This window comes from Polyodon spathula, chromosome 23 (assembly GCF_017654505.1).
Source record: "Polyodon spathula isolate WHYD16114869_AA chromosome 23, ASM1765450v1, whole genome shotgun sequence".
NCBI classification, from domain to species: domain Eukaryota; kingdom Metazoa; phylum Chordata; class Actinopteri; order Acipenseriformes; family Polyodontidae; genus Polyodon; species Polyodon spathula.
The window spans coordinates 5,712,411-5,736,597 of record NC_054556.1 but is presented as its reverse complement, the minus strand read 5'-3'; the positions used below and the strand labels follow the sequence as shown (position 1 = coordinate 5,736,597).

Sequence of the window (24,187 nt, the reverse complement as noted above, 5' to 3'; positions counted from 1 at the left end):
AAAAAAAGTATTTTGAAATAAGGCATATTGGTATGGAGTTTTGCTGGCCAAATGGTAATTTAGTACAACCCCTGACAAATCCTTATATGAGTGTGTTACGCAGACTTAACCAGTTGTAGTGTGTTAGTGTTAAACTTTAATTAAGTTGTTTTACAATACTGAATAGAAAAGCATTGGAGCATAAAACAAAATTTCTTAATTGAAAAAAAGATAATTGCTCTGTAAAAGTAAAACCTTGCCCTTGAACATTGATATAGTTTAGTTGGAGAAAAAGGGGTTACATTCTCCTTTTTGCAACTCACTTATGTTTGCAGGATTTTTTTGTTTTGTTTTACTTTTTAGTAGTAAGATAGATAGATAGATATAATAACACAATAGAATAAGCCTGCAAGTTCACAATAGAGTCCTTTAAGTACAGTAACATGTCAAATATTTGTTCATTGTCAAAGGCATCAATAGACCCTCAAGTCTATAAAAATAAACAGCTTCAGAACCAGCCATGTGGCTACACTGGTAGATCCCTCACTGTTTTACTGCTTGAGAAAAGTAGGATGAGAAAACATAAGAGGCAGATGATGGCTTTAGGGAGATATTCTCATACTTGGTTAAAATACCCAATTTGAAATATAATGTTAGTGGAATTTCACACAGTAACTCTTAACCTCAAACTGACATTTCTAAAACAGGCTAGATCTGACAGACAGATTAATGTCTTATAGCTATTACAATATTCTTTGATCATAGCTTTCCTTTCCTTTCCTTTATAGAAAAAACTAATTCCTACCGTATAAGAAGATCAACAAAATTGGAATGATATATATATATACTGAATCAATCTCTGAATATTGCTGGAAAGTAGGAAGCACAATGAAATAACATCTGTGGAGTCTAATAAATTGATTTAATCAGTATCAGATCTCAATTCTGACACTGTTTAAATCATACAAATAGGAACAAACCTCCTTTTAAAGATACAAAATACACTTATGTTAATAATCTCAAAGGTAGTAATATTCAGATATGCCACAGTTTAGATCAATTAAATACATTTTAATGTAGAAAATACACAATAGTCTTTATTTCTTTCGATACATTGTTTCCCAGTGGTTTGTACTGCACTTGCTTCCTTTAACAAGCTTGGGTTCAGATGTGTTGGTGTGCCCAATCAGATCAGTGGAGCGTTTTCGTGATCTTCGACCAGAAGAGGTGGCTGACCTATTCCAGACAACCCAAAGAGTGTCAGGCGTGGTTGAAAACCACTTCTGTGGCTCCTCACTGACTATTGCTATTCAGGTATTTTCTTCAAACATGTTATTAAAGAAGATATGAGAATGGTTTATTGCAAAGGAATGATAAAGCATTATGGTAATAAAGTATTTAACAAAGTTAGGCAGCACAACAAGGTAATCAGAAGTGGTATAACTAAATACATATGTAACTAAATCCAGTATCTGATTCTTGCTGGTTGACAACGGTTTTAACACTGGAATTACCGGAACGATCATTTTGACCGATTACAATTTTTAAATGCATTTTTCTCCACTGATTTGGCAGCTAGACACTTGTGCTTTTTTGCTAAATATGTGTATTAAACATCTCAAACATCAGTAGACCCAGGGTTGCAGAAACTTATGGAGATATAATACATTATTCCTAGAAGTACCGGAGCTGTCATTTTGACCGTCAGTGGGTTTGGCTTAGTGCACGTGAGATCATTCACATGATTGAGCTACTGAACTTAAAAGCTTCACGTTTATTTTGAGTAACTACAACAGGAGACTTTTTCAGATGTGATTTATGTATCAACAGCTGTACAAATATGTATTGTCTAGTGAAAATTAATAGACCAACACAACGAAGGACTACACAGTAAGTCTTTCAGGAGTTATCGGAAGACGAATCTGGACACAAAAATGCACCAGAGCAAGACAGTGATGAAACGTACTCTAATCACAATGAGGTTAGTGATAATAGTGACAGTGAAAGTGATAATGAAGTTGAATACACTTTGGAACAGAGACAAACACAAACACAGCTGTGGCAAGCGCACTGCAAAAGTAGAGAAGCTGCATGTCTGTGTTGATTGCACAAACTAGACTCCACAAGTTTTTCTTTTTTTTCATTCCACATATTAAACAGTTGTAAGTTTCCATCTTTTGAATAGTTGTACATTCCATCTTTTGAACATTTGAACAGTTGTAAGTTCCATCCTTTGAGCTTTTGAACATGTTAATAAACCCCTTTTTAAAATTTAGTTTAGATGTGCGTCATTATATTATATTGGAAAACAAAAATAAAGTTATGGACTAATAGTGTATCAAACCAGCTAAAGCAAGAATGGAGACAGAAATTACAGCCAACAGAGTCGAACTCAGGCACTAAATAAAAGACTGGTAAACACAAAGCATTTTATAAAATAAAGACAAACAAACAAATCTCAGGCACTGCAATTCTCTACTGCTCCACAGTGTCTTAAGCTCCCAAGTGCTAAAACCACTGTATTTTATAGCCCAGCATTTGTATAAACATTGCAACATTTTAAACCATGCAACCAATCATAACCCCTTTCAACACTACCCCAACTCTCATGCTGTAACAGGTGTCCCTCACGTGTACCAAGTAGGCTGCAAAAAATGGTGTCACAAGCATAATCCTAAAGGAAAACAAACAATAATACAGAACAGTGTCGCAGCGTGGGACGCAACAATAGTTTTATATGCATTTTAATGTAAAGGTTAAAAAGACCACTCCGGTAGTTCTAGGAATATATGTCCAATAGTTCTAGTGTTAAACAGAAATGTGGGTCAGAAACATGTACTTGCCAAGTCTACTCGAGGAAGCCATTAAGTATATAATGTATTTATTGTGTTACATGGCAAGGTTCAATGATGGAAAATAATACCGTTGTATTTATTGTGTTACATGGCAAATTTCAATGATGGAAAATAATACCATTGTGAAATAAATGGTACTGCTAAAATTAAATTACTTGAAATGTTGTCAAAAGGGTGGAAAAGGTTTAACAATGAATATTAATAGAAAACCATTTGGTCCATTAAAGCAAAGGGTCACTGAAAAAGGTTTTCCTATTATACAGTCTGCAATTCAAATGAATGTGGGAACAGATTCCAAATTTATAAGAGCTCTGGGAAAGGGGTGTGATTCGTCTATTATTAAAATGGGTTAAAAGTATCCCTGAATTCCCTGTAGCATCTAATTAATCTTACCTTTCTGTCCCACAGGATGGCCCAGAGGCTGGACAAACTGTGAAGGTGAGGACTTAATACTCTTCCGATACATTTATTATACATGTGTGCCATAGTTAAGAGAGTATTGAATAACCATTATATTCATACTGAAGTCACACATTCTTTGAGACTCTATAATTAAAGTGTTTTTTTTTTTTTTTTTAATGCTTTAGCTATAACTTTGGAATGAACTTGCTGAGGTTTTTTTCACATTATTTGACTAAAATTAACCTGTCCTTGTACCCAAAGCAGCAATCTTGTTAAACGTGAAATAAAATAATTAGGAATCTGTAGGACAGAAGATCATTTATCTTGAAGTCTACGCACTTGACATCTCCTCATATGCTGGGATTCATTTTGCAAAACATGAAATGGTGATAGGAAGACTGTTCCTGGGTAATTAAATAGCATGGTTTCTTAAGTTATCCATATTATTGCCACTCCATGAAAGGCTATCAGAAACGACATTGATTTACCTACAGTTTGCCCATTAGTGAACAAAAATTGTCAATTGAGATGAAAACAAATTGAAAGCCATTTAATCAAAGGCTTTGTTTGCTGGCTTCTAAACTAGGTTAGTATGGGCCTACTTAAGTGCGCCAGCTTACAACTGTACTTAAATTAGGAAATGAATGACTGAAAACGATTTGAAAGGTTTGCAGGACTGAGTAGTCCATTCAGTGTGTACTCAAAGATGAGAAGCAGCAACACACTAGTGTCTTTTACCTTTGTCTTTTTTTTATAATTTTTAAACAGTTGTTTACAGTATTTGAATTAACATATTGAATTAAATGCCTGGGTGGGTTCTCTCAAAGAACAGAAGGTCTTGTTTTTTCCATTTCTCAGAATGTAATGTTCCCTTCCTCTTGTGAACATGGGAAAGTCCCTCATTCAGCCTTACCCATCCCTGCTCTTGTCTTGTTTGAAAACTACACCAAATTAAAATGTTCACATGCTAGTTTTAGGAAAACCTTAGTTCTGTCAATTACTTAATGATTTTATAGAATACCTGATTAACAGAAGTTTTCAATTATAGAGCTATGTCACTGTAAATTGGAATAGAATGGATTAGGATAGGATAGATTTATAGCCACCTGCCTACAGCATAAATACCTTTTTAGCCAGTTTCTGGAGTAGTTTCAGGTAGTCCAAGACACTTTTATTAATACACTGAGACACTGAGGACAGTACATAAATCTATATAACTTAAAATGAGTACATCTTGTACATTTGCTAAGTAAAGGAATAGCTCTTTAGTCCTACGTCCTTTACATTTAGTTACCCTGCTTGCATCGTCAGGGAGCAGGGAGCATTTGGGACACAGTAAACCTGTTATTGTATCTGAAGGTCTTGATATATTAATATTCCCTTATATATATGTATATGTATATGTGTGTGTATATATATATATATATATATATATATATATATATATATATATATATATATATATATATATGTGTGTGTGTGTTTTATCAGAATAACAGCACTGGCCTGTATAACATTCCGGTAACTGTCTACAGTTAACAGCATCCTATACATAGAGCAAGATTCGATTTGTTTAATTTTTTTAAATGAAAATGCTTTTTTTTTTTTTTTTTTTTTTTGTCTTTTTTAATGAGCACAGGAAACCTACACACAAAGCCTGACAGTTAATATTAATTAATTGATTTATTTTAGTAGGTGTTTCACTTTAATAGTTTGATACAGGAGAAACCCATGTGATTCATACGCCAAACAGCTCTGTCAGATACAGCCTGAATTAGCCATTCATCCCAGCCAAGGATGTACTCCTAGAGATGGGCAGAACACTTTAGCACAGGCAGGCACTTGACCTACATGTATTTGTTCTGCCTGATTGGGGCCATGATCTTCTTTTCCATTACTCTTCTCTCTTACCTTTATTAGTCCTTGGCAACACTTAATTCAAAATGACATTAATTGCTAATTGCACATCTAGTTAGAAAATAATTAAATATTAAATGTAAAACTACAGTGTACCGTTTGCCCTATATAAACACGTGCTTATAAATTCAAAGCTCAGTGATATTGGAGGTCTTTCTTTTTTATTTACATTTAGCCATATACATTGCATTCCCTTTATGTGAGTTGTTTCTTTAGTGTGTTAAGTTGTGTCCAGTGTTCCTGTTTTGACTGCTTGGACATATATCCCATCTAAACAATGTAAATGTTTCACATCTCTCTAAATGTCACGTATGTGCCTTAGTCTTCTACTTCAATGTGAACGGTAACACAGGACTGCTGCAACACAGCTAAGAAATGCTTACAGGAACAAAGCTTAAAACTAATTTGAAATAATTAAACAAAAAACCTTGTCATCACAACAATGATTAATATTAATCACATATCCTTGTTTAATAAAAAATGCATATTTATTTATTTATATTTTGTAAATGCCCATAAGCTAAGTGGAGTTTGTTAGACAAATTATAATTTTAATTGCAGCCGTAATTGATTATACTCAATGTACTCCTTAAGTTCGGAAAGATATGAAGCAACTTTCAAGGTCATTATAGCAGTAGGCTTGTAATTTGTGATAAGCTGGTTTGTGAACATCTAATTGCTCATTCACGTCAGTCTAGCTGCCACTTGAAATCCTACAAAATCTCTCCATCCAATTTGCTAAAAGTCCATGCTATTCCTAGGTCGCATTTCTTATGTAAATCAGTGGCCACTGATAACATGCATATGTTTGCAATTATTATGTAAGTCAGGTGTTTAAGTTTTCATAAATATGCAATGCTCTGAACACTTATTAACCTTACGAATATTGCAAAATGATTACCTAAACTATGATAGTCATATGCATGCAATATTTAAAATAGGATTCTGCCAAATTCAGAAATTGAATACTGAGCACTACATCACTGTAATGTATCCCATAAGAAAAAAAAAAAAGTAATTTACTAAATTGACCTTAAATGTGCACTTCATTTAAGAGGTGACTGTACCAAGGAAACTGTAACACTGTCGATATATACAGATTGTAATCTCTTTGTGTCTCATGAGCTAAACGAAGAGATTGTCACATCTTCAGTGTGACTAGACATACTTTTCAACAAAAGGTGTATGTTAGTATCTTTTGAGTTTAGTGCTGCTAAATACAATAAGAATGAATTTGCCCAGAGGGTGTATCCAGAATTTAAGGCTTGTGGACAAGTTAACAAATAAGGGCAAAAACTTTTTTTTTTTTTTTTCTCAAAATGATAGGCATGGAAATCTGATTGATCTGAACTGAAACAAAAGATTGTTTTCGTTATATCGTTCCAGTTGAGTAAAACAGGTATGGTAATGGTATAGGTAGCAGTGAGATGGTCCTACATGTAGCTTGTAGTTAGACAAGAATCAAATAGTAAACTTTTACCATGTACAGTAATGTACATTATTTCCATGCTTTGTGTAAGACCATGATTGGATATTATTATCATTCCCGATTCAAATAAATATGTTGTATAACAAATAATGTTTGTAGGTCAAAAATCATTTCAACTGTAAGCACAGAGAACGGCCAAACAACAATGATGAAGCTATTCAGGATATAAAAATATCAGCATTATGAGAGCTAATCAAATCGCTTGAAAATTAATGCTAATATTGCAGAAACATTATACTACATGAAGGAAAAGAAAAAGAATGGTCATGCAAATATATTCCCTAAAAATTGGATGTAAATAATAAACATGTATTTGTATATTTAATGTACACAGGCAGTAAGTAGAATAATAGAAAACAGAACTCAGGTTGTTTATATCTGAACTGTGCAGGCAAGAAGGAAAGCCTCAGGCTAAGTTTGTTTTCTTCTGTGTTAGGAATAACCATGTTGAGCCTGCCAGATTGAATTTTGCTTTTATAATACACACCGGGGGGGAGGAACTATTCATTAATTACGTACCTTTTTTTAAATTAATTTTTGTGTCTGATTGATAAATAATTCAGATCAAATTAACAAGGAAGTCCCCAAGTTAAGGATTGCAGAGTAATTGTTTTTGCAATTTGTTGTTTTTTTCTCCCATGGCTTTCTTGATTGTGGTTGGTTGTTGTAGCCAAGTCAATAAAGGAATATATGCTCCAGTACTGGCAAGAGCTCTGTAATCCCCATTTCATTAAGAATCCATCATCAAGTCCATGGTTGAGTTCATAGCTAGAGTCCTATTTAAAATTCACAGTTAGAGAAAAGCAGTGTCTTTTAGAAGAATTACTCCATAAACTGCAAGACCAGCACTTGGTCCAAATTGCCAATGAATCACTTGGCTATGTTATATTTGAGAAGCATAGTCGATAACATATTTAAGAAACTTTTTAAATCCCAGTAGATAATATACATCCATAGACATGTGGCTGTTAAACTAGACCCTGTTTCATTTACTGATTATGACTTGACCTGGGCTGACTTCACAGAATTCTGTTTTCATTTTCTTTGTTGTCACTAATCCGATTTGAAAGCATTTCTCTTTTTAACGAAACAGTTTTAGTTGTATATCTAAAATGGAAGAACCAGTTGTGGTTTATACAGAATGTATATTTGATAAATTTCTTTTAATTTTTTTACATTTTAATCTAAATGAGTAAGAAGACATGGCTTCCAATCCTTTTTAGATCACAAGTTAATGTGGTTGTCTTCAGTTAATACTTAGTGGACAGATCCATATAAAAAGAAAATGTTTTGTTCTTCTTGGTTCTTGGGATTTGCCCAGAAAAAGATTGACCTTGCTTTTATGGAAATGCTTTAAAAAAAACGTTTTTAAAATGTTCTGAAACTATTGGTCAGGATTCTAATAAAAAGTCGTTGTGTATGCCATAGATCCAGATAACTTCCGTCATCACAAAGGGCCTATCAGTGGTCACCACCAGTAGCCTGTGGTTCAGAATCCGTTCAGGAGCGCAGGTTGGAACATGCTGTCAGAATGTATTTTAGATACAGTTCTAAAAAGGTTACCTTCCAATGTTGTATTAATCATTCTAGCAACATTTTACACACAGAATTACAAACCATGTACTACATGGTCTCATCTAATGTAATCAAATCTAGCCACTCTGCTCAAAGAAGACGAGATTCAAGCCATGCTGTGGTTGTGATGCCTGCAACAGAGGCTATCACAAATGCACTATACAGTAGGATGTGGTACCGTGGACCTCACTGCAAATGAAAAATGAACTCCACTGAATTTCTTGAGGTCACTGTGAGATTCTTAAACTTTTCATTTTCGTCAGCTCATATTTATTCCCTTAAGACAAGCTAAGATTGAAAAATAATTACCCAGGAGAGTCAAGTGCAAATGCAAATGTAGGATTTAGGAAGCCACATAAAACCCTATAATCCTGTCAGTTTTGCTACAAGTTATGCTCCTATCAACCCTCATTTTCCTACACCTCATTACTAGAAAAAAAAGAATACAGTAAGAATATATCTGCAATATTGCAAAGAGGTTTTGCTGCTTTTTTCCCCTCTGATCAGTAGAGCACTGCACAAAGAGCATCACACTTGTTCCCTTGTAGACAGTTGTTTAAGAGAAATATTTTTAATTGGATTAGGGGAAACACTTTGTAGATGTGTGATATGTTTTTTGGTAACACTTTATATTGCGTGGCATAAAATAATATTAAATTAATGTTAAATTAATATTTAATAGATATGCAATTGATATTAAATTTACGTTTAATTATTCCTTGTTACTTTCCATTAACATTTAAACCAGATTAACTGTATTTTCAATTAAAAACATGTAAAAAATGGGAAATTATTACATCTTTTCAAGGGTAACAAAACATAATATAATTGGACGTGATATGCAGTTACATTTTCAATCGACATTTGGTTAACATTTAGCAAGAAACCAGCTATTGCATATTTATTAAATATGAATTTAACATTAATTTAATATGCAATTGTATATCTAGTTTATATTAATTTATGCCATGCAATGTAAAGCATTACCTTTTTTTTTTTTTTTTTTAGTTTTTTTTTTTTAAGTTTTGAATTAGGGTGCCAGTTGTGGTTGCTCAATGCAATGAGCCTTGAACATTTATGGTCTGTGCCTATACTTCCACATAACATGTGGAAGTATAGTGAAATAGTGAAACATGTGAAATATAAATATTAAAGCTGCATAAAGTCTCTCACAGCCGTGTTAAAATTGCCAGTGTGCTGCCAAGCTGCACATACTTCTGTAGTTTTACATTCTATATACCCCTATCAGAAATTGTTTGTATCAGCATTGCCTTGGAGTTATGATACCTCAGCAGGTTTCTAATGATTTAGAATATGTTTCAATGTTAACTTTCCTCATCGTTGTGTCAGATGGAAGGAACATCATAAAAACCATCCAAATGGAAGTTAAAGGGTAAGCCTAAAAAAAACTCAAAACATAAAACTCAAAATATATATACACACATACACACACAATATATATATATATATATATATATATATATATATATATATATATATATATATATATATATATATATATATACACACACACACACACACACACACACACAACCGCCGCGCATGCATATATTAAAAGCAGATATAAGAGATCAATAAGCTTTGGTTTAAAAAGCTGATATTGCATTAGCTTAAAGAAGGCACTCGGTTGCCACCTCTGAATCTGTTACACTTGAACTTTCTATGTAATTTCACCTCAGCACTGTCTTCTGGTTCAAAGCATATTACTAGCTGAGACTGTCAGTCAACAAAGGAAGCAGTGTGTTGGTTAATGACAGGAAGGAGGACATTGAAGGCGTGGGGACAGCTTTACCCTTCAGGAACAAATTAGTGCAACACGATCTGAAAGCATGGCTTGCAAACAGATATTTAATTAGCCTAGTATCACGTTTTCAAAATAAGGTTTGTTATAAGTGAGACTTATGTAATGAATTGAAGTGAATGAGAGGTGTGATTCATTTAATTATTTTGTTAGCCGCAATCAACTTTGCAGGCTGTGGAGAACTCTGGTCTCTGAATTACATGAACTTGTTTGACGCACCTGAACTGTAAAGAGACACGTCATACCATTTGATTGGCTGGATTTTTTCAACAACAGCATAGTGGTGTTGTAGTAAGAAACTAAAAGAACCAGGCCACTAGGTTTTTTAAAGGTGCTGAACTGTGTGGTTTTGAAGGTATTGTCCTTGAACTTTAAGTCATACATTTGTGTATGTGTTAGATTGAATCCAACACAGTAAACGAGACCCAGATAATGAACTTATCTTGTAGATGCTATACAGTCTCAGTCCAGGGTACTGTGCTCTTTGTAACAAATGTTGTCATGCTATTGTCTTATCACTGCATCTTCGCAACACAGCTGCAGTTAGCCTGGGAAATACTGAGCTGTGACCCAGCAAACCCACATTAAATTTAATTCCTACCATAAGGCTGGGATAAATTAATGACCATTACATTTCTTTCAAATTGTTAGGGGAAATAAACCATTCTTAACAATGATTACAATTTAATTTTAAAAACGGCTCAGAGCAATGGTACTTCAGCAGGTTTCTATTAAAAACATCCTAATGATTTAGAATCGGTTTCAACTTTATAACCTTCCTCATCATTTTTTACATTTTTTTACTAAGAACAAAAAATAATTAGGATCATTTTCATATCTTTGGTAATGCCATTGGCTGAAAGCTCAACCCCCTCTATTTCTTTAACTTTCTTTTCATTACACATTTAAAAGCCTATGTGTTCAATGTCTAAGGGGTTATTCATACAAGCTAGTTAGGTCAGTCCTCTGGTAACATCATTATTGTGACCTCTAGAAGCCTTATTATTGTTTATAGAAAATCTGAAAAGGTATAAGGACAGACTGTATTACTCCTTGTTGGACTTAGCTGGAGGTTATGTAAATGAAACTCTATTGAGATTCAACTGCATGTGCTAGCATGTTTATTATGGATACTTAGTGGCTAAACTGCAGGACGAATTAGCAAGCATATGCTGCCAGCGTGAAGTAAATGGTTCCACCAAGTTGTAAATCAAGATGAATCTCCCAGTAAATTGCTCTCCTTTAAAATCTTGGTTTGCAGGGAAAGCAGTTGGGATGGAAATGGTCTGTTTTACCTTTTTAGTAGTTTGCAAGTTAGTCATAGTTTTTTTTTTTTTTTTCCTTTATTTATTTTTTTTAACAAGAACACAGCTGTTCCTGACAAAATATATTTCTCAGTCTGCTAGCAGACTTGCTCTAAACAATATAAATAGCAGAAAAACAGCTTCTCTCATTTGTACAATGTCAAAAATAATGAATATACATCTGTTTGCATTAGTTTTGATATATCTTTGTTTAGCTTGTTTGAATAAAAGACAGACAGACCTGCAGTATTATTCTCTATTTTCTCTCAGGCATAACCCATAGAACTATTAGACCCTATTCATTAAACAAAAAAGAACAAAACACAAAATGTGATTTATTTAATCTTTTTGGGAGAATGTTTTCAAGAAGACACTGCAGTACCAGCAGTTCCTTTTTTTTAAATGGTTTTCAGTCATGCAGATTGACCGAAATGTCATCTTCAACAAGACTCATTTTAGTCTCCCTCTAAAAGCACCTGTGCAAGCCATTTAGTCACTTAGCTAGGACAATACTTTGCATAATGCTATGTAAGTGATTTCATAGATTAACTGATTTATAGAGCTGTACATGAGACTTTCGAAAGTGGAAGATCACTTATGCTTTCATAGATTTAAATACATGTGTTGTGGCATTATTTACTACTGGACTTTTTATGACACTCTTTCAAGGTCATTTTGAGCTGTATAACCTGATATTGTAATGAATTATTGAGGTTGTGTTATGTTAACAAGTTTTTCGCCTATGTTTTACAGTAACTGATTTTCCAGATTTACTTCGGACTCCTACTTTGAGTTATTAGGATGGCTAGATGTCAAGAAGTGTTCGATGTCTCTTTAAATACAAGTGATGATTTATTTATGGGTACAGAATATTCAAATGTTTTTTTTTTTTTTTTTTTTTTTTTTGCGTGTTGCTTAAGGTAGGCTTAACTAATAATGTAGATATTATGTAAACAGAGTAATTAAATAAGATTATAATTTGACAATGAAGGGGCTTATAGACCACATTCTCTTATGTGTAACCTTGGGTAAGCAGTGTTTAATGAACAAATTAATGAAAAGCATGTAAAAATAATGAAAAATGAATGAAAGCATGTAATTAAGCAAACAATAGGCTATACTGCCTACGCAGTCCAATCTTTCCCTGGTGGAAAACAATATTTTAGTTCTGGCAATTATTTGTTTATTGTTGGTCAGTTCATTTGGAAATGCAGAGATATCGCAGAAGTGTTATTGTAATTTGCTCCAAAGCATGTCGATTTTTGGACATTGGGAGCAGGTATGTTAGTAGGGTATGTCGTCCCAGGAAGGGGCCTGTTGGCAGCTCTGGTGTAGAAAGTTCAGAAAATAGCTGCCAATAGGCAGGCATATCCCATATGTAATGTTTTGGTGGTCGTCTTCTCTTTCAGGGACCCAGGGTTACGGTAAGTAACCTAATGTTTTGTTTGTTGAAATCTAAAAAAAAAAGTTTGCCCACCCTAATGATAGGTACTGTGGAGAAACAGAGATGACAGGCAGGGGAAGACATTGTAGTTGAACAACACTAGTATTTATAGTAGTTCTAGCCAGGTTATAGATAGAGGGACAAGTCATGGGCAGTCCTAACCTGATCTTCAAAACAAGCAACCTTTAAGGTTTATTAAATCATTTGTTGTCTGTGCATAACTAGCGGGTGAGCTTGCTAATGTTTTCAGTTAGAATGACAAGACAATGCAGTGCTTGTTCCATGTTCAACATCTGGTCACAGTGATGACTGATTTATGACCATTGATGGCACATGTTATAGAATTAATTATCACTTTTTGTAATTTTTTTCTTTTTTTTTTGTTGGTATTTTGTTAGTATTTCTGAAATACTAGCTTAGTGGAAACAAAAGTGCTGAACACCTTAAAAAAACATGCCGGTTTCAAACATATAGTGGAAAAATGGATTGTAATTTAACAAAAACCAAGGACATTTCTGAAGAATGATGTTTTCCCTTTGCATTACCCCTTAACATGACTATTTGAGTGACAGCATTGAAAGCTTTCTTTGTAAATTGTAATATTCACATTGTGCCAGCCGTATTTTAGAAATTTAGCCATCAACGTACAACACAATGGTTGACTGTTATGCTGTAAAACTCTTTAATTTGAATCAAGTCAAAGTTAAAAGGAATTTTCAACTCTGAATGTATTAGAGACAATGAAACATCACTTGCCATGGTGCTGTGTCTTTGCTTTTAGTCTCAAAATATTAAAATCCCAAGGCTATAGAAGTCTCTGACACTGAATTACCTTAAAGTGTCTGTTCAGCATTTTTTAATACATACAGTATTGTTTGGATCACTTTCCTTTGCAGGGCTTAAAGCAAATACACAGCAGTGCATGTTAATAATTGCAGATACAAGGCAGGCAAATCAGTGCCTTACGTGGTGTTTATTAATTGATATACAAAGTTTTGTGACAACCAGACACATTGTACAGAACAATGTTTTAGAATTAACAATACAGTATACATATTAATGATTAGTTTAGTGGAATTTCTGTTATTTATTTTGTGTCAGCATAGCCTGGATTTATTATTCTGTTATTCTTAAGTTGTAACAGCACTCAAACTTCTGTGTCTAAAAAAAATAAGTCTGGCGAGGCAAGAGGAACAAATCCATAAATCTTAAATTTCGAGAGGCATCAATCAAGTTATCAAACAAATCAATTTTCTCTTTATTTTTTTCCTCCAAAAGACCAGTAAGTCATCACAGCAGTTGTGTAAAGTTTTCAATCTAGAATTATGAATGCAAGAGTTGGTTTTGCTTTACATTTTGAACTAATTATAGTATTGTTAATTTCTACGCTGCTTTCATAAGAACATTTCAGTATGTCAGTGGTGAATTACTGGCATGTTTTTGAAGATTCTAAACAAGGCTACTGTTCTGTATATAATGTTTTACTAGGTTGACATGTTTTCATTATCTCATTTTGTTTTTCAGCATGTGCATGTCCATGTACTGCCAAGAAAGTGTGGAGACTTTGAGAAAAACGACAGTCTGTATGATGAGGTAAGTGATTCTTTTCCTGATGAACCTAGTGTTATTTTTAACACCAAAACAAATGTTGCATTACCGGTATACATATTAAAAGCACTTACAGTACACAAATGAATCAGTTTTGTGACACAGAAAAACAAACTAAACATCAGATGGAATGCGATGCAGCACAGTAAAACACTACTGTCAGTACATTCATTGAAAGATGTAAGTAAATATATTTATTACACTTCTTATTTAGATTTTCTTTCTTGCTTACCTGTTTGTGTGTGTATATATATATATATATATATATATATATATATATATATATATATATATATATATATAATATACCACACCACATATATATAATTTAATTTTAATTAGTTGGTTATTATATTAAAAAGTACTGTAGATTAAAATATACCATATACAGTATATCATTTTTAAAATGGCTTATAGAGGACAACAGGTAAATAATGTGTCCCAGTGGAGTTTAACAAGAAGAAGACTGCTCTTTTATCAGTGTAGAATTATGGGAAATATTAGAGGTTTCTTTTTAATTTGCATTTTAATTCACCCGGGTATTCTGAAAACAGTTCTGCAATTCATATTCTTCAGATGACATATTCTGCATACAAACAACTTGTTCTACTTCATGGAAATGTATTATCCAACAGGTATCACAGCTATTTAAAAATAATAATCATTGAACATTCTTCTTGTTTCGGTCCCCTAAGTGCATCTATGTTATACAGAATATATTTACTTCCACATAATAGGCTTCTTAACAACGCACTGCAGAATTCATATTTTTTCCTATCACCAAAATCTTGAGGCTTAGTCTTTCTGTGCAACACAGATTTGCTTTGTTTCTAGCATGGTTTGTAAATGTACATGTGTAAGTTTTTGCCCTAATAAAGCCACTGTTGTGCATTTAGCCTTGTTAAATAAATTGTTAATGAACAGAAGAGGCTATTGATCTCCAGAGGACCTGAACTATAAAGTAAACAAAGCTAATTACCAAACCGTTTTGTTAATGGTTATTTTAATCATTGCGATTGCCCTTCTTGGCAGTCCGAGCCATTAGGCTGCCGAGGCAGCAGGCAAACTGTCAGAGTGAAATGGTTCTTCTTATGCTGCAAATGGCACTCAAGAGTACAATTTCATTTGTCGGTTTATATAGACATAAAGCTTCATTACTTTAACTGAGGCAACTGGGTCCTAAAAAGTATTCTTCCCAGTTCATGGTGATGGCATGTTATCCTGTACGCAACATCAATTTATTGGACAGGACTTGCTCTTAATGCGATCGTAACATACTTATATATATGTGTATCGATGTGCTTTCCTGTTATTTCCCCTCAACTAACACACCATTGCTGTACTTAACGCTTATTAAACAATTGATCTTCGAGAAACTGCGAAAATGACTTTTTTACTGTAATTATGGCTTCCATATCCTCTTTTGGGGGAGCAGTACAGTAATTAAATTTTTCTTGCGCTAAATTCATTGCTTGTGAAGGGTGTCAGAATATGCACAATAATCTAAATTACATGTGATGTCAAATGCAACATGAACATGCTTGTTACATGTGAATAACATGCTTGTTACCTGTGAATAACATTCTTGTTATATGTGAATAACATGCTTGCTATATGTGAATAACATGGTAAAAAGGGGACTGTCACAACAAAAACATCATATGTGCTACATTTAAATAACTTGTATTAGTTTGTAGGAAAGCAAATAATAGTGGAGCAAACATTTTAAAAAATTTTTTTAGAGAAGTTTGCACTAAGGGGGGGGCATGTTAGAATATGTTCTGTAGATTTCGGATAAAGCAGCATGTAGCAACAGATTCTACGAGTTCTGATTTATTGGGTTATTTAAATCTCTTTTTGTATATGAAATGTATTTTGGGATTTGTTTCTGTTAATAATAATAAAAATAAAAACTCTAAATAAATGTTTATTAATGAGGATGATGCTCAGGGCTCAGATTTTAGCTAGGAATTGATTTCAAATTATACTGGTCATGCATATAAACACAAGGTGGTTCAGGAGCACACTTGGGAATATGTCTTCCCAAGGATGCACACCACTGTGGAAATCCCAGTTATCGCTCTAACTGGGATTTCTGAAACCTTTTTATGCCTACCTACCTGTGCAGGTGGACTGCAATTAACTAAATGTATTCATTAATTGGATATTAAGCCAACCAATCAGACTCCTCTGGTTTTTCCCCACGTGGCTGGAGTAGCAGGAATCAGGGAGACAATTTCCACTCAGGAATAGGGTTTTTATTACCAACAATCTAACTTAACAAAACACTAAAAAAGATACACTTGTCACACTTCACAATCATGGTATCTGCTGAATTGTGGTTCCCATTTTCATTTTACTTGTTTACTTTGTAATTATTGCTGAAGCTTTTCGTCTGTTAAATCACTCTGTTGTTTTGATGTATTTGACTATATTTCCCTCAGAATACACTGTTGTGAAGCAGCAATAGCGAATGTATTTCTGGCGCTCATACTGAACAACAATCCTCCAAGGTTACATTCATTACACATTTAAAGGTTAAGAGTTTTCCAACATAAGTATTTTGACCTTTAAAGCAGACTAGAAAGCACACTGAAATAATACTTAGGATTGATAGAACACAATCTACCCTCATTATTAAACAATCCTTTAGAGCCTAGTATTTACTGTACTGTCATGCTACTTGTTTTAAGACCTGGAATTGATTACAATCCTGAGTGTAGTTCGAACGTTGCAGCTTGGCTTACTTCACTGTATTTTACAACTAATTAAGAAATAACCACAGTAAATGCTAATGCTCTCAACTTGGATTTCATGCAGGTCTCTGGGTGTACGTTATTAATGACCATTTTACATTACCATTTTTGTGTGTGCGTGTGTGCGTGTGTGTGTGTGTCCTGTCTTGCATTACATATTTTTATTAAGTATTCTTGATTCATATATAATTTTAAATGCAGTTAATTTACAGCAAGGGGAAATACAATTAACATATTAAAAGCATGACTATATGTTGCACCCTCAGTGCTATTGTGCCGCCTGTCAGGAAAATTTATTTTAACCATGTATTTTTTACCGTACAACATGTTTTAAGAGAGAGTGGGTTTCAATGTGTGGCATGGCAGGCACATTCTTGAACAAGTAATAACAGACTGTTTCTCAAGTGTGGCAGTGTAATGAAACAAATAGGAGAATTATTACAGTATAACTTTCAGCCACTCATGATCACCCCAGGCCAGTCTTTACATGTATTAATGTTGCCTGGCCTCAAGGAACTAGGTTTGCTGCATGGAACACACACTTTCTCATTATAGCAGTGTAATTAAAGGAAAACACTGAGATGTTGCCAAGTTTTTTTTTTTTTTTTTTTTTTTTTTGCTGAGATCACCCAGAACGCAATTACTGACTGTTACGCTTGTTAGTAAGAACAATACTGTTCTATGATTATTATTTGTAATAGTATTGTTTTCTCCACAATAATCTTGTTATTTATTCTTTCAGATACCTGGGTTTAAATATGAAAAAAAGAAAGTGTGAACATACCTATACTGCTGCAAGGTTTTTTACCCTACACCCTAAAAAAAAAGCCTCTGCTTGCATGTCTTCTAGTCATTATTTCTGGGCTGCAGTCATCATTCACTGGTCAAATTCCATAGAACCCATAATTTAAGAATTTATAATCCACTAGTAAATACTAGTAGGTATACATATACAGTACCTCAGAGTTTCCAGATCCAGCTCGATATTCCAGATCCCCGCCCAATTTCATGCACTTTTCTTCATTTGAATACATTTCAGTATCATTTAAATGGATTAATGATGGCAAAGTGATAATTTGATAGCGGGTGCAGAACGGCAGTTGAAAACCATTCTTTACATATGCTGCATTTTTTGTGACTGCTAAAGTCCTGCTTTACGGCAGCTAAACACATTTTTTGGCAACAATATGGGTGTTTCTTAGCCACAAATCACTTTGCACGTATCCTTGCACTGGCCCCTTTGTCTTTTCAAAACAGTGCACAGTTCCCCTAATTTAAAGGGTAATTTGCTGAGTTCGTGGAAAAAGGCCTCCTGCAGAGAATCCACCACTGCTTGCTGAAAATGTACAAATCGATGTAAAAAAAAGTTTGATAGCCAGGTTTGTCTGAAATTGAGCTCCCTTTCCTTTACTTGTGCCCCTTTAGTCCAAGGTGGCCTTGATTGAAAATGCATTACTGTATATCCCCTCCCGTCATCATATTAGACCCAATAGCACTTGATGGCATTATTCATTAGATCGTTATCAATAGTTTTCCACTGTGAGTTCTCAGATATTAAGACAAACCTCTCATAGTGTTGCAGTGCTACAGAGCTTGTTATTTGTATGTGATTTATTATCCTCACAGTGGCAATGCTATTAGTGAACATCGGGTGAAGCAGGAAATGTAATGAGAAATATCAATGTATCCTCGTGTCTCTGCCTGTAGTGACAGTCAGTGATCCATCTCATTGACATTTACCTTGTTAACATTTTGATCAGAAGGGAAATTTGTCATTTTTCATGGTAAACAGTATGAGTTTTCACAAGAACTGCAGATATATTAGGAAGATAAAGAACCCATCTTACAGTTCCTGTACCAAATAATCAGCAATGTTTTAGAAAAGCAACCATTTATGGCCAAAATGTGTGGTGTAACTTATCTTTTTGAAAACTAGGTCAACTGGAGATGACGGGATAGTTCCCTTTAATAGATTTTTTTAAAGGCAGTCTTAAACAGAGGCACTAACAGATTGAGTAGTTAGGAATTGTTATGGTACTCTTAGTTCAGTTCAACCTTTATCACAATTTAGGCAAAGTGGACACGTTTTCCTACCACCATACTGTATTGAAGTATACTGTTTATCACTTCTGTACCGATATATGTAGTCAGTTGTTAACGTCACTTGTTGCAGAAAACACTGCTTTGACTTATCGCTGCTTTGAGTATTACTGTACAGCTGTATGAAAGAGTCCATGAAAGTCAGTCTGTGGACCAAAACTGTCTTCTTCAATGCTCCCATTCACTTAAAATGCTCTTCTTCTTCTTCTTCTTCTTCTTCTTCTTCTTCTTCTTCTTCTTCTTCTTCTTCTTCTTCTTCTTCTTCTTCTTCTTCTTCTTCTTCACTTAACTAGTTGGCTGTTTTACTTTTATAAACATAACAATTTGTCATACAGAACATTTGGGATTTGGTTAAATTAAGAAATTAAAAAGACTGGTAGCTCCCGAATGAGGATGTTTTTCTATAAAGAATGTACCAGTTAAAGTCCTTGTACTGCTGATTGCTGTATAGAGTGGAACAAAGAAACAAATACTGTACAGCAAGTCACCACATGCCCTTACAGCAAGACAAGGTGGGCAATTCACAGACAAAAAGAAACTCCACTAAATACTCTGTACAGAAACAACCAAAAAACAACTTGCATGTTCTCAATGCACAATTCTAATGCATTTCTCTTTGACTGGTTAAGTGTAGCAACCTGAAAATGTTCTCCAGTAAATTTGTGTATGGTGCTGAGTGTTTTTACCAAGAAGCAAAATGTGATCAAAGGATACCAAGTGGTATGCTCCCTTGTTATTTCTCTGTACTGTGTTGTGTTGGCTCTCCCAGAGATGGCAAGAGACAAAGTTTGATATGCAGTAATGGTCATGCTTGCAGCTCATGAGCCATTGTTATGTTTGGATACCTGTCTCCTATTGAATGTGTCTGATTACCTCTGGCAGCCGGTTTTATTTCAGTTCGCAATTCAGAGTTAGTGCCACAGTGGAATCATCTGTAGATTAAATGTGCCTGCTCTTTGGTGGGGTAGTTGAACTCCAAAGGAGTTATGTAGTAATGGAACTGGCTGCTAAGAAAGAGGCAGATTTTGCTGTAAATATACAGTAGTTAATGATTTATACTTTTAAACAATAATGCAATCAAGAGCACAAAGATGCAAAAAATTGATTTGGTAGCCTTACAATGTTATTTATGTAAAAACTGTTATAGGTATGTATTGTATCTGCTGTGTCTAGCACTTAGACAATTCACACACGAATGGTAAAAATGTAATTGATATACTTTGTGTGGTAAAGTAGATTATGCTTTGGGTGAGTCATAAAGATTTCACCAGAGTCTATATCTGATTCACTGCTCTGTATATAATGCATTTGTGTTTATAAAGAGGGTTATATTGTTTTATATTTCAACATAGCTTTCAAGGCCACTAAGGTAACTCAACTATGTAATTCTACTGTACAGAAGTGTCATTAATATTGGGTAGGCTGTTTGATATACTACTGTACTCTATATCATAAAAAATAAAGAAATACACAGTGACAAATATACTGTACCTGTCACTCTGGGAATCTAGGATATCAACAGGAAAATCAGAGCTAGACTCTTAAAGTGCAGTCTGTAATAAATGATCAGTTTAAAACAGCAGAAGGCTGTTTATACCCATGTGTGAGCCAAAGGATTACTTACTTACCTTTGAAGTTATGCTAAACACCTATTATCATGTGCTGTTTTCCACAGGTCAATACACACGCTATATTACTGACTTCTTTATATCTTGTCATGCTGTAACAGCCTAGATATGCTTCAGAGTGCATGGTGGGCAGCCTTCCACATGAGAAAAGCCATTGAAGCTCACACTGTGTCAGGAGCTGTTGAGAAAACAGTTAAAATCCATCAGTAGTCACTTTATCTAAGTGATGCTATCATTTATAAGATAGTAGGTTCCAGTGTCTGGCACCACAAAAACTAAATTCAGGCTCACCAGTCCCAGTCCTTCTATGATTAAATTATGCGTGTTCTACACAGATGGGCTATATGTACAGGATACGTGTTGTATTTTAAACATTATGGTAAATCCAGCCTGTCCTCCTTCTCTGGGAATAGTTTGTTTGTCTTACACCTCTGTATCTGTCTCTTTGTAACCACTATAACTAATACTTTTACACCTTAAGCCTCTCCTCTAGCCTTCACCCCAGAAAACTGTAGTATAAATGAGGTCTGTTTGGTTGGTAAATTCTGGAATGTCATCACCCATTGAACTGTCCTGCCGCTATCCATGCCTAGAAGGTGCTAGTTAAAGGTAAAACATAATTCTCTTTTTCTTTTTACTTTTACAGCCATGACTCAAACAATCACAAAGTACAATCTTTAGGTAATTTGATTTGGTTAGAAGGGTTACATTATCTTAAGTGCCAGGCTGTAACAAAGAAAGCAACAGCAGATGATGCTAGCTAACCTTTGCAAAAAAAACATTTCTGATTTACTTCAACTGTAGCCTGAAGGAGGGAGCTGCCTTTAGAGAAAAAAGTGATGCATCTCCAAAGATTGCAGTGGTAAAGTATACCTGCTGGGGAACTGTAATTTGATTCTGAAAATCCCTTTGCTGGTCAACAGAGTCATCATGCATTCTTTAAAGGTGTTATTTGTACCTTTGTGAGCGTAGCCACATGAACTTTAAAACCGACAAGCCCTGTTACTCCCAATGGGACCTGTCACTTCAGTGTCGGGCTTAAATAGTGCAAAACCAAATGGAATATCGTGTGCGTTTATCTTTACAATGAGGCAAACGATATTAATGGTGTGCTGTTAACTTTGTTTCTTTTTTGAAGGTAGCGGAATGCCTATTAATACTACCGTTAATGAACAGTTATGCTCCTGAGTTGAATTATAATACTGTTATATACTGTAGTTTTGCAGACAGTACGTGCCTGCATGGAGTACCACAGATACCAATTATGTTTTCTGAATCGTTTCTCACAGCTCAGTTTAATTGATTGTAATTTAATTGTAGAGACCATATGCAAATACTTTAGTTGAATTTTCAGAAGCTAGGTTATTGTGTAAAATGTGTCGTTTGTGTCTGAGTACAACTATAATTATAGACTATATGCAAATGCTTGTTACATTTCCCTCAGGTTTCTTTTGAACAAAGTTTTTATTTGTTGCTGTTTTGATTTGTCGTGAAACACCTACACATTTAGCAACTTTGCCATTCCCAGGTATGAATCCATCTTTGTGAACTTTTCACTTCGGTGTTGTTGAACTTGTTTTCCGTCTTGAACAGATTTTCAGTTGCATAACATTGTGTAGTAAACATGATACACAAAAGCTTACTGCTATCAGGCCTATAGAATGTTTTTAAGGACGCATTCAAAATAAAGTAAAAACACTAATGTAAAACACATACATTTGTGAATCATGTGAATACATGTTAAATTTCACAAGAGTCTGATTCAAACCCAATCCATCAGTGGTGAGGGTAAAGGTAAACTGTTGACTGTGTTGTGTTGGATCAATGCAGGTTGACTTTCTTTTATCAGTACTGTCTGTTAAAGTTTAATATTTGAACAGTATTCATTCATATAAGGCTCGTATCAATTGTCAGGCATTAGTTACTTGAAAATAATTCCAAACCTGCTTAGCTGAAAGATAATGTGAAAATTAGGTTTTCAAGGCATATTTTAATATATTGACCTTTGATTTTACAACACAGCATTTGCTTCTGCTTAAGTTCGAGATTATTAAGGGCTGCATTCAAAAAGCATTTTGAATACTGAAGCTTGTGGTTTTCTGTTATCATCACAGCAAATTAGGCTTTTGAAAAATGTTGCCAAGGCAAACTCTGAAGTAGCATTTTTTTGGTTACTGTTTTAAACCCAAAACATATTTACCCTGATGTATTCCATTTAAAATTGAAAAAAAAAGGTTTAATTTTTTATTTTTTATTTTTTTTTACTGTGTTCTCTAAGAAAACCTTGTTGTGGATTATTAATGTTTATCTTCTCCTTGTTATTTTTACATTTGTATACTCTAAACTCATGTAAGTGCCCATTTCTCCACATGGTTCAAAGTCATACATTTACTATGAAGTTGGTAACATGAAATTTGCCCACAGTGGAACATGTAGGACCGCATAGTTTCAATTTATTAATTAGTTGTTGATTGTAACATGTTCTGGTGATTTGATGCCAGAAAGTCTTAAGATGTATTTGTTGCTAGCTAGTTGCATCAGTACTGAATGACATCATTTTGAACCTTTTAAGCACTACTCATGTTTTTTTTTTTGTTTTTTTTTCTCCCATTAACAGAGTATTTATATAATTTTGTGGGAGGAATAACTTTAAAAGCCACTTAATCATTACTGTTTTCCATAACTCTCCCACTCATGTCATCCACGTTCAGAGGTACTACATCTCATCGCACAAGTGCTATTCAGATTGTATTTTCTAATTTCTTGGTAAAATCATTCTCGCCTAACAAACAACGTTAACTTAAAGTATAGAAGTACATGTGGGTAGATTTCAAAAATATAAGTAAACTACATTGATAGGAGAGTTTGAACTTTCAAAGTCAGTCTGGCTGGAATACTGTGTTGACAGTATGTTAGCCGAGACCAGATAAGAAGAGAACAACTTTGCATGACAGTATAGTGTAGGGGTTTTCAACCTTTTTTAAACTGTACCCCTTCTGTCTGGAGTTTTCAGCTCAAGTACCCCTTTACAATTTTCACTCGAGGGAATTGTACTACAGTTGCAATAAAAGGCAGAATAATGTGATTAACACGTTTCTTTTTTTTCCTGTTTATTTAATCTGTAATTTATGTATAACAGTTTTGCGACTGACAAACTGTTGGTTAAGGACAGAATACCAAACAGTAGGCTTAATTCTTAAAACTTTTAATTTCATGTCTTTGGATGCATAGGATTAAAAGGTAGTATTTGGGAATTTCTTTGGAAACACTCGTATTCACTTTCTATTCAGCAAAACTATTATAAATAA

The 24,187-nt window shown here is 34.2% G+C and overlaps 1 protein-coding gene across 5 annotated transcripts in view; it reads left to right on the top strand.

Annotated features, from left to right (window-relative positions):
• LOC121298480 (bis(5'-adenosyl)-triphosphatase-like) overlaps window positions 1–24,187 on the top strand; it is a 220,925-nt gene that overhangs the window by 169,937 nt on the left and 26,801 nt on the right. For all 5 annotated transcript variants that reach the window (XM_041225610.1, XM_041225611.1, XM_041225607.1 and 2 more), the window contains 3 exons: window positions 1,148–1,293; window positions 3,243–3,272; window positions 14,312–14,380. In XM_041225610.1, coding sequence (XP_041081544.1) covers window positions 1,148–1,293; window positions 3,243–3,272; window positions 14,312–14,380 — 245 coding nt within the window. The remainder of the gene's footprint in view (window positions 1–1,147; window positions 1,294–3,242; window positions 3,273–14,311; window positions 14,381–24,187) is intronic.